Raw genomic sequence first — 12115 nt, forward strand, 5'->3', positions numbered from 1 at the left:
GCTGTTCTAGATTTAGTGAAGGCTTTAATAGAGAAGGAGGAAGGGAAATGGCAGGCCTGTCTAAATTCTGAGTTTCCCCGCCAGGAGTGGCGTCTGTATCTGTAGTAGGAATGGGGGCCGAGGAGCCTGCGACCTCGGGTACTGAAGACACCGGTAATGCATTGTCATCGGTACTCAGGGGCTGCGTAGGCGCCTCGCTCAGTACCAGAGAACCGGTAGTCGGCCTTAGCGTGGTATCAGTAGGTGGTGCGGACCTCGTATGTCGGTTCTTATCTTTGCGTTTTTTGCTCAAAACGGGAGTCGGAGTATCCGACGACATAATATAATTAAATTTTTTGCCAAAAAAGTGAAGGGCGAACTCCGCCCGACGCTTAATAGTGCGTTTGTTGAATCTAGCACAAAAACGGCAGGCCAAGACGTCATGGTCTGGGCCTAAGCAAGGTATACAGTAAGAGTGGAAATCCTTATGCGGTATTTGCTTCCCACATGAAATGCAGTTATTAACTTTGTCTGACATTGGTCTGAGGCAAGAAAAGTTTCACAACGGGGTACTTAGCTTTAAAGTAGACTTCGGCTGAAATACTTTTGTAAATCTCAGGAGCTGGCCGACCGGCACTTGCGAACTGCTTCTGCTACAGGCACCGCGCGGCAAGAAAGACTGAAGAAAATGGCGTCGGCTGCCTCTTTTATACCCCTGCCGCACTGACGTCAGGGAGGAAGCGACGACAACTGACGCCGGACCTAGACTTTGGAATTCGGCCGACCAAGGACCCGCCTGACGGCAGGATAACCCATCTGTTATGACTGCAGCTGTATGCACGATGAACATCTGCTAGCATTTCCTTCAGACTGATATGCAATTTTCTCTGTTAAAGGGACCAAATGCCCTACACCCCTTAGCAGGCCTATGTGGGAACTGTATGCCTGAGGCAGTGTGAAGTTTGTTCCTAGTTCAACTACAGGAGTGCCTTCTTGAGGCATGGGAGCAATGGCTGAAGGGTGCTAAAAGGAACATCAGTACACATGAAGCCACGTACCCTAAGATCAAGAATTCTCTGACAGAGATCATTTGAACAACTTCTCACACGGCAACTTATCAGTCAGGAAAACCACCCCATCCTGAAGGAGACACTTTCTGTTGGACTGAGTCCATCAGGGGGCCCCAGAAGCAGGATGCTTGTTTGGGGTGTCCTTAGATAGTTTTGTAGGTTTAACGCGAGGCTCACCTTTTGGAAGCAGTCTACAGAGGCCTGGGGGCCTTCCAGAGTCTCTGAGGTGATTTTCCTTGGATGAGACAATCATCTAGGCTAGTGTTCTGGGATGTGCTATCAAGGTTCCAGTAGACAGACCAAATGGTAGAACACAAACCTGGAAGTGGGAGCCTGACGCTACGAATATGAATCATAAGCATTTTCTGTGACTGACTTGTTACAGGAACATTAAAGTCCTTTAGGTGGTGAAAGTTTTTACTTGCGATTAAACTTTATACATTTGAGTCTTGCTTGAGTTTTCCGGCTTTTGTCTTTTTCTTGTGACCATGGAGGTATGCTGAAAAATCATGGGTAGCAGCATTTGCAGAGTAAGCATCTTGAATTTTTGCATGAACAGGAATTTGCTTAGCTTTGAAAGATCAAGGATAGGTCTCCAGGTTCCCTGCTCTTCAGGCTACAAAGATCCCTGAATAAAAATCTTTAGTTCTTGACCAGGGGAACTGGATGTATGGACCCTTGCTGCAGTAAACCAAATATTGAGGGTAAGAGGTACTTGTTCCTTTGGAGGTCTTGGTATGCCCAAAAAAGGAGAGAGTTATTTCCCAGAAATGGATATAGTGTCCCTTTTCTATAATGTGAGGACCCACTGAACCCTTGTGATGGCCTTCCACTGGTTTAAGAGGAGGGAAAACCTTCCTGTCAGGAGTCTGTGTGAGGGGTACCACAGTCAACTGTTGTGATGGGTGTGCTCTTTGCTGGCACTTGATCCCACCTACCTGCCATCTTTTACACTGCCTTGGTCTTTCCACAGACAGACAGGGCCAAGGTTTACAGGGGTAGTTTCTACTATACCTCAGGGTTGGAGAAATGTAGAATTCTTTGACAGTTTTAATTCATTTGCCTTTGTCTAGTTTCTCAAAGACTTGTTCAGCTGGAGGCCCAAACTGGAACTCTGTTCTAGTGAGGCATCCAGTAACTCTGCTTTTACTTTGACCGTGGTTGAGTTCTGAGCTTTGCATGTCTGCAGATAACTGAACTTGTGGCAGCTGCTTTGCAAGAATCATCTAATGACTCGTTATCCACATTTCAGGGTGTGTCTGGCTGCCTGTACAGCTTTTCTCTAGCTATGTCTTACACCTCCTCGTACAAGGTACAATCTAACACAGAATCAAGTTTCGCTATCACTTCATTTTGATGTCATTCCAAGTAATTTATCATATAGAAATGGCACTTTAAAGCTCTCATTGGTTGGGTTTGCAAAGGTACAAGTTTTATTGCCAAATATGTCTAGTAGTCTGCTATGACATTAGATAAGGGATGCATGGATAGTACTTTGGGAACCCCTTTAGTAGATACAGTAGAGACCACAGAGGGGATCATCTCTGGGATTTTTGTAGACATGCTTGTGCGAGTCAAGCACTTTACCACCTGCACCTAGGAAACTAGACAGGTTTTACCTCAAAACTGAGCTATACCTCAAAAACATCTAGTACATGTACTGGGGGGGGAATAGACAATGGTCTAAGAAAAGGTAAGCTTAACAGTTCTCTGTAATGTGCCTGTGCCTGGCAGAGCTGCTTTCCCAGTTAAAAGGTTCTTTTCATTTTGTGTAATGCACCTCCGGATTAAAGGTCTTTGGGTGGGGAAGCTGAAGATTATAAGAATCAGAAGTCAGGGTACGTTTTGGGTTGTAAATTAAATAAGACCGCTCTTCCTCATATTCAGAGGATGAGGAATCCTGGTCCTGGAAGGCTACTCCTTGTTCTTTTAGTCAAAATCTGAGAAGCCTCAAAATGTTGAGTGTGTACTTTACATTTAAATAAAAGCAATACATTCCTGTGCTAGCTTTACCAGATCCTGATGGAGGCAAGGCCAAGGTGGGAGCACTTCGATTTTACAGACAGTTTAACATCCGTGGCCGAGGGAATGCGGCTGTCAGATTGTTGGAAGTTGGGGGAGACAGAAGGCCTCCCTCTGAACAACTTCAAACATCAGAGCTAGTGCCTGCATAGTGCAGTCAGACCCAAATGACATGCATGAGACAACCGTGGTAGTCGTCGGTAGCCCGAGGACTGTGGCAGCCTCCAGTGGATCTCACAGGGTTCTGGCTGCCTATTTTTCGTCAGCCTCCGAATCCCCATTTTTTTTTTTTTTTTTGTTTTTAAATATTCTGCTGTCTCTTTCAGAGGTCACACCAGCGGCCAAGAGTGATAGCAGGAGCTGAAGTCGGAGGTTGCTACATCACCAAAGAAGCTGATGACAGGGACTCCACAAGAGCGAATAGTACCTCGGCCATAAGTTAAAAGGATTTCTGCTTGAAACTTGGCACGATCAGAGCAGTTAGAGAAAAGTCATGGCAAGATCCCAAGAAAAACAAGCAAAATAAGTGAAGATCTTGTGGGATTTGTTTCCCCACAGGACAAACAAAAGTTAACTTTTTTTGAATGTTGGAAATTTCTCCAACAAGGTACTTATATCTAGAAGCAGAGAAACTCTGAAAACACAAGACAACCAATGGACTGCAAGCATATGCAACACAAGAGAAGCACACTGGACTGCACACTTACAAAGAACTGAAGACAGTTCTTACACCATGACTCTGGAGACTGATCCAGTCGCAGGCTTCTGCATGGCAGGGAATCCCAAGGAATAGTACTGCAATACTGACTATGAAGAACATTTTAAAGGACACATCTTCCTTTTCCTAAAAGCAAAAACATGACCTTGTGAGGTAGAATTCTGCCACAGTTTATTAAAGTAAACGCATCTTACACGGTTATATTTTCCCATCTTTTTTTAAACAGTGTGCTTATATGTTTTCCCATCTTTGTCACTTTTTTTTGTACACACATGTTCAAGTAATATCCCACATTCCTACTAGAAGTGGGAAGGGTGCTATTTTGTATTCAAATTTTAGGCTAATTAGATGTTTTAGCTGGATATTCCTATTTTTCTAAGGGCCTTTCCCTCCACTTTTAATGTCTGCAAGTTGAGCGGTATGGTGTTAACAGTCACAAGAGGACAGATCTAGCAAAGAAGGTCCTAGACCTGAAAAACTGGACCTCCATACACCCTTCCACCAAGTGGTAGAGTAGATTCAAAGTGTCAGCCTCCAAGATGAATCTGGAAATCAATGTCTTTGAAGATGGCACCAAGGGAGTGGACTGCTCTGGTGGAGACAGCCTTCACTGCAGCTGGACTTAAGCTTGGAAACAGGACTTCTAATATTTAGAACCTCCTTGCGAACTACGATAAAATGTCCTCATCCTTGCTGAAGATGGAAAGTGTTGGGAGCCAGGGCCTCCAGAGACCTGATACATATGACATCTGAACAGCTCTGGTATAAAAGAGAGAATGACAGCGGCTGTAGGGTCAAGGCAGACGCAAGAAAGCGCTACAACTAGGCTGAAACTGTTCATATTCCTTAGACTCCCACTGGGTTTTCATCTTTAGGGATGTCCTCCACAAGATGTTATATGTAAGAGATTAAACACAAATGACACCTTATCCTGTGCTTCATCAGAGACCGGCAGAAGAAAATCGGCCAACAAAAAAACAAAAAAGAGTTCATCTGCCCCTCAGTCCGGGTACCAGAAACAGTCACGGGGAGGACTGTATATTCTGCTATTAGGAGGTATTGCTGACACTTCAAGAATTTGAGTTGGCTGGCGATTAACGTGGTCATGCCAAAAGCCTCAACTAAAACAGACTTCCCAAGTCAGGGCTACAAACACACCACAATGGGGTTTGGAATCATCACAACTGGGGGGGGGGGGTTAGTGGATTCTGCATGGTCTGTGTTTCCCTACTGTTGCTTTTCAGTTTGTGCACACATTTACCGGAGGCCTCGGATGATGTTATGGCAGAATTGTTCCTGATGCACTACTTGAGAAGTTAATGCCCAGACCGATTTAGCCTACCTTTCATTTGTCCAATGAACCTAGTACAATGCAAACAAAACCATACAAGTTATACCAAAACAGAAAAAGGCAAAAGGGAATACAACTCATTCTTGAAGAATGTTTCCCCACAATTGATAAAGTTTTCCTTAAGATCCACTTCTAAATTAAGAATCACTATCAGATGGTACACACTAACTATGAAGGAAAAAAACTCCCTCTAGTTCAACTCAGCCTTCCTTGGGAAACAGGCCAACTGAAAACAGCTCAAAAGCCAAGCAACCATACTGTGGCAGTGACGAGAAAGATCTGAAGATGGCTTCTGCAAACACCCCCTTATACTATCAACGCCCATCTGTTGAAGTATGAGGGAGACAGCCACTGGAGAAAAGTACAACTATAGAAGCTGGGTCAACTTTCAGCCTTCTGTTGGCAGGATATCCCACAGATAAGTACTGCAAGAGTGATTAGTACAACCAACTCTTTGAAAAGTACAGTTGTGTATACTTACCATAAATGTAGATGTTAGAGTGTATTCACTGTTGCAGTCATCACACTTGGGTTATCTTGCCTGCAGGTAAGCCCTCAGTCGGCCCAAATACCAGAGTCTTAGCATTTCTGCGTTGGATGCGGTCGCTTCTTCCATGACGACAGGTCGTCAGGGGTATAAAACAGGCAGCAGACGACATTACATCAGTTTTTCTTGCCCCAAATGTCAGAAGCCCCCAAACAGGAAGCTAGTATATGGTGGGGAATACCACCAGTAAAAATAAATACCAATTACCATTAGGAATGGCCATAGAGAGGATAGAGAGGTAGAAAGACAGAGAAAACCAGGGGCTGGAGGGAGGGAAACCAGGACTGCAACAGTGAATACACTCGAACAGCTACATTTATGGTAAGTGTACACAACTGTACTATGTTCTTCGTGTTTCACTGTTGCAGTCAAACATGGGTGGATTCCCAAAGCCGAAAATGGGTGGAGGCAGTCAAGAAGTGTTGGGGCTGGCTAGTAGGTCTTGCAAGATGGCTGTAGCAAATCCAGCTATAGATTTGGAAAAAATAGGTAAGTGGTAATGCTTGTTGAAGGTGTGTACAGAAACTCCAGGTTGCAGCTTCCAGAATTACCCTGGTAGGGACTCCCCTGAGAAATGCTGTAGAGGTGGAAGTAGCCCTAGTGGAATGTGTTCTGACCCCTGTGGGGTAGGTTTTCCATGGTGCTTGTAGCAGAAATGGATGCAGTGAGCTATCCATTTGGAAATGGGTTGTTTTGAAATGGCCTAACCCTCTACCTCTGTAGCAAAGCTGACTAGCAGCTGGTCAGATTTTCTGAAAGGCTTAGTCCTGTCAAGGTAGAACCTGAGCTGTCTGTGCACGTCCAAGGAGTGCAGGATCCTTTCCCTTTTATTCTGAGGGTTAGGGAAGAAGGTTGGTAAATGGATGGATTGGTTTAGAGCCACACTGGACACCACCTTAGGCATAAAGGACAGGTTAGTCCTGAGGGAAACCCTGTCAGCATGGAAAATAATGAGGGGTCCCACAGCCATTAAGTGCCTGTAACGCAGACACTCTTCTAGCTGAAGTTACGGCTAAGAGCAAGGCTGTTTTCAAAGAGAGGAATTTTAACTCTGCTGAGGCAGCAGGTTCAAAAGGGGGAAGCGTGAGCTTTTACAGTACAAAGTTAAGGTCCCAGGCAGGGGTGGATGCTCTCCTATGGGGCCTTAAGTTGTTAGCCCCTCTCAGGAACTGTTTGATGAGAGGGTGAGAAAACAGAGGTTGCTCAGTATTATAATGAGCTGAGGAGGCATGAATCTTATGGAGGAAAGGGACAGGCATCTGTGGAGTAGCTCTGCTAGGTAATCCAGGATTAGAGGTAAGGAGGGCACTGCTGTGTCCTCTCTTTAGACTGATTCCACGAACAATATCTTTTCCACTTTTCAGCATAGGACTTCCTGGTACTAGGCCTTCTGGCTTCAAGAATGACGTCCAGCACCTGTTTGCTGAGGGTTGCTGGTGGGGTATTTCAAGGGATAAGCCAGGCTGCAAGGTTCAGGGTTTGCAACTGTGGATGCAAAATCTGTCCATCCTGCTGTGACAGCAGGGTAGGAGTCTGGTGTAGGTGCCAGGGTGGCACTGTTGGCAGGCTGCATAGGAGTGGGCACCAGTGCTGGTGTGGCCAGTCTGGGGCAATAAGAATTCCACTTGGCCTGTCCTGTTTTATCTTGAGTAGTACTTCTGAGAGAAGGGGCAGAGGGGGAAGGCATAAATTGAGAGATTTTCCCATTGAAAGAATAGGGTATCCACCTTCCAGGCCCTGCTGTGAGGGCTCCTGGTGCAGTATTTGCTTAACTGGTGGTTCTCAGGGGAGGCAAAGAGGTCCTGCTCTGGTGTTCCCCACTTCTGGATCAGAAGGTTGAAGGTGTTGGGCTCCAATTTCCACTCTTGTGGGTCTAGGAGATTTCTGCTTAAGTAGTCTGCAGTAAATTTTGTTTGCCTGGCAGAAACTGAGCTTGTAGATGCACTTGGTTGCTCAAGGCTGTGTTCCACAGAGCCATGGCTAACCTGCAGAGTGGGTAACAATGGGTTCTGCCCTGCTTGTTTATGTACCACATAACTGTGGTGTTGTCTGTCATTTTCCTGGAAGGATTAGGTATCTGAAAGCTGTCAGAGCATTCTGTACAGCTAGCATCTCTTTTTGATTGATGTGCAGGAGAATCTGCCCTGGGCTCTAGTGGTCCTGAATGCATTTGTCTGCCATGTAAGCCCCCCATGCATAGTCTGATGAGTCTTGTTGTCGGGGTTTGGGTAGTGAATGATTGAGTGAAATGCAGTCTTGTTGTGGCTGCATGCTTCTGCCCACCAAAGGAACTCTGCCCTTAGACAAGGTATGATAGCAATGACTGTTTCCAGGTCCTGAGAAAGTTGGCACCAAAGACTAGTACCACTGAAGTTTCCTCATATGGAGTCTTGCATATGAAATTAAGCAGAATACATGAGGCCATGAACCCTAGGGCTTGAAGTATTTTTCTTGCAGATAGCTGGCTTCTGGTGGCCATTTGTTTGAAATAGTTTGTCAGACAGACCTGTTTTTCTGAAGTGAGAAATGCTGAGAAGTTGTGTCCAAGTTTGCTCCCAGGAATACAATCTTTTGACTGGATACCAGTTGTGATTTCTTTTCATTGATGGTGTACCCCAATGATGTGAGAAGGCTTTTTACAAATGCCAGGTGCTGAAGTAGCAATTCCTGACTGTCCGCCTGAATCAGGCAGTCGTCCAAGTATGGGAAAATTTGGATATTTCTCTGCCTGCAGTATGCAATGGCTGGAGTCAGGCACATTGCGAATACTCTGGGTGCAGTAGATAAGCCAAAGGGAAGTGCAGAGTACTGATGGTGCATAGAGCGTGCCCTGAAAGTAGACATTTCCTGCATGACTCCCTCATGGGGATGTGCAGATAACCTTCTTTTAAGTCTAGAGTGACTAACCAGGCATCCTTGGCTAGCATAGGGAGAAGCTGTTGCAGGGTAAGCATCTTGAATTTTGGGACCACCAGAAAGGTGTTGAGAATTGAAAGATCCAGGATTGGGTGCCAAGAGACCTCTTTTCTGGGCACCAGGAAAAGTATGGAGTAGAAACCCTGACCCCTTTGTTCTACTGGAACAGGTTGAATAGCTCTGATATTGAGAATGGACAGTACTTGCTTTTGAGGAAGGTCTGGAAACCTGCTTGGGGTTGGGCAGTGAATGGAAGTATAATTTGTACCCCTGGGATGCAATGTAGAGGACCCATCAGTCCTGAGTAATGGACATCCATTTTTTTGCATGAAGGGCAAGTTCTCCTCCTAGGGGCACAAGCAGTTGGGAGGGATGGGAAGGAGAATTGAGAAGTCATTGTGAGCTTTTTCCATAGGGGGTGGCTTACCACTCCCTGTTTTTGGGTGGGGGCATTCCATTGTTTAGATCTCTGCATACCCTGTGACTGTAGTCTGGGTGGCCTGTTTCCCCTGAGTCTTGTCTGGGAAGGCCTGGAAGGGGCTGGAAAGGACCTGTTTTCTGAAGATCAATGCCTACTGAATTCTAGGTGGTTGCACTTGTAAGAATTCTTTAACAGTTTGCATAGATTTAGCTTTTTCTTCCATCTTTTTAAGAACTACTTCTGCTTTGGTGCCACACAAACAGTCCTTATTTAAAGCAGCGTCTAGTAATTTGGATTTGACATGATCTAGCAAGGTTTGTTCCTTCAGCCAAGCATACCTTCTCAGTACAGAACCTGTGACTGCAACCCTGCAAGATGCTTCTAGGGCATCAAAGCCACACTACAAGGTATGCTTACTAACCTGGTTTGCAGAATGCATTAGCGCTTGTAAATCTTTATGTTCTGCACAATCTGGAAATACTATTTTTTGTTTAATTAGTTCCATAATATGTTGTTGGTACTTCAACATGTGAAACTGGCAATTCAATGCCCTGATGGCAAGAGTTGCAGAGGTATACACCTTCTTACCCATCTGTCTAAAGCTCTGGAATCCCTGTCCGAAGGGGTAGGATTTTTGGCTGTAGTAGCCTTAATACCTTTAGGTCCCTGGGAAATGGTCTCTGGATCAGCAGTAGGATTCCTGAAAAGAAATTTGTGGGAATCAGGTACTCTAATACCAGTCAGGTTTCCTAGGGGCCGGGGGTAATGCGTCTAGAATAAGACTGGATTCCATAAAAACATCATCTACATCATCCTGGACAGGGGGTATAGCTACAGGCCTGTGCTGAGGCAACTAAAAATTCTCTGAGTCTCTTTTTGGACTGAGGGTAGTCTTAGCATTCCCAGTAAAAATGCTCTCAAAGTATGCAAGGTTTCACCAAAAGAAAAATCCTCTGTAGGGGAGGCAGAGGGAATGGATTTCTCTGCATCTAAATCCTCAAAGGCTGATAAGGGCATATCCTGATATTCAGAAGGGTCAGAGTCAGTGGACTCCTGGTCTGCAGAGTCAGAAGGAAACTCAAATTCTTGGTCTCTTAGCAGGGGAAGGCTGGCTTACCCTAATTAGGGTAATAAGGTCTTCAGCCATTCTAAGCATTTGTTTTTCTGGCATGGCAGCTTGAGCATGCGCTTTGGTCGTTGGTTTTCTAGGTGCAGTGCGTACTCTGGGCCTAAGAAACTCGGTAGTTTTGGCTAAAAAAAGAAGCCGTCTGATTGATTTGAACATCGGTAGGACGGAATACACCCTCAGAAGCCGCTGCCTGCACAGCGGCTCCAGACCCATCAAAGGTAGAGACATCAGCAGGTTCCATAGTCAAAAAAGCATCTCGCGGCATATACTGGACTCCGAATGGGTCTCAGCAGAGGTCTGCAAATCCATAGAAGCAGGCATCAGGGACTGCAAAGGCACCTCACGGAGTACCGGCAGACTGGCGACTAGCTTAACGGAAGCATCGCCGGCAGTTTTGGGCCTTCGGAAGATCGGTAGTCGAATGCTTTAATGAAGCCATATTGGAATACAGAGAACAGCAGCAAAAGAATTTAACGACCAAGATAACCCGGCAAATGGTTCGGGAGTTAAACAAGGCACAAAAACGACAGCGAGGGGCATCGTGGTCTAGGCCTAAACAGGTGACGCAGTAAGAATGAAAATCTCTGTGAGGTATTTGCTTTCCACAGGTAAGACAATTGTTAACTTTTTCTGACATCTGTTAGAACACGAAAAAAGGACCCCCAATGGGGTACTTGGCTTTAGAAGACTTCAGGATTATAAACTCGAAAATGAAAATTTCAGGTAGTGGCCAGTCGGCACTTGCGAACTGCTTCTGCTTCGGGCTCCTCCTCGGCAAGAAAGACTGATGTAATGGTGTCGGTTGCCTGTTTTATACCCCTGACGTCACAGAAGTGACAGCATCCAAAGCAGAAATACTAAGACTCTGATATTCAGGCCGACTGAAGGCTACCGCAAGGCGGACAGCCTAAGTGTGATGACTGCAACAGTGAAACATGAAGAACATCACCCAGTCACCATTCTCCCCAAACATTCACACAACCTGGAGCAGGAAGAGTGCTGAGCTCTGAAAGTACAGGTGGACATCAGACCTTCCATGACCAAGTTCTGGTACTACAGACTATACAAACAGTAACATATTATGCATGCAGATATCATACCTCTGCAACACTTAACACAGACTCACACACAATGGGTTACTTCAACACAAATCAAGACTTACTGTTTTGATGCACTTATGTAGGATAGATTCGTGAATAAGATCAAGCTTGCCAAGTTCGCCAATGAATTTGATGTTGCCAAGCATCTTGATTTTGGCAATAGCCCGCTGCTCCTCCTCCTCAGGATTGAGGGGATTGTCTCTTTTATCATACACTAAGGAGAAGGAAAAAAGCAGCTTTACCAGTGATGGTCCAAGACCACGGCAAAATGCAGGCTTGTTCCACATTTCCTTGATTATCAAAAATGAGACAACACTAATCTGAAAGTATTACTCTGTGCTGGATACAAAACAATTAGTTATTTTGCAAAAACCTTTCAGAACCTGAACTGCTTTAACTCAATGCTTTTTTAAAACAAAGTTTCCATTTCCAGTTAACAATGGATTTCAACATCTATTTTTTGATGGTTTATAAAAGGCATGTGAAAGCATTTTCCAGCACAAATGCAGGGAACCGAGTGTGGTCTCTGTTGAAGTCTTAACTTTTATAGATCTCTGCCACTGATGAAAACAATCAGGTCTAATTCAGAGTAAACACCCTTTCCCCAGCAAGGCAGACACCAACTTACCTCAGACATTTTTAGTTGGTAGGTTTATATTCTCTGATCCTTCCCCTGCCCTCAAACCCCCCAGCAAAGATCATGCCTATATCAGAGCTGCTACACTGGCTTGTCCCAGGGATGCCTTCTGTCAGAGAATTAAAGTCTTTCTTTGGCAACCTGTCCCAAGCAAATCTCCTTGTTCTGAGTATCAGATTAGAAAGGAAGGAAGGGGTATATGGTTTACCCACCCTGGCCACGTTT

General features: G+C 45.1%; 1 protein-coding gene across 1 annotated transcript in view; it reads right to left on the reverse strand.

The window, feature by feature from the left end:
* EIF4G2 (eukaryotic translation initiation factor 4 gamma 2) overlaps positions 1 to 12115 on the reverse strand; it is a 1765983-nt gene that overhangs the window by 1049131 nt on the left and 704737 nt on the right. Inside the window, exon 8 of the mRNA XM_044059276.1 lies at positions 11302 to 11467. Within this exon, the coding sequence (XP_043915211.1) occupies positions 11302 to 11467 (166 nt within the window). The remainder of the gene's footprint in view (positions 1 to 11301; positions 11468 to 12115) is intronic.

This window comes from Protopterus annectens, chromosome 17.part0 (genome assembly GCF_019279795.1).
Source record: "Protopterus annectens isolate FY-2018-M chromosome 17.part0, PAN1.0, whole genome shotgun sequence".
Taxonomy (NCBI): domain Eukaryota; kingdom Metazoa; phylum Chordata; order Ceratodontiformes; family Protopteridae; genus Protopterus; species Protopterus annectens.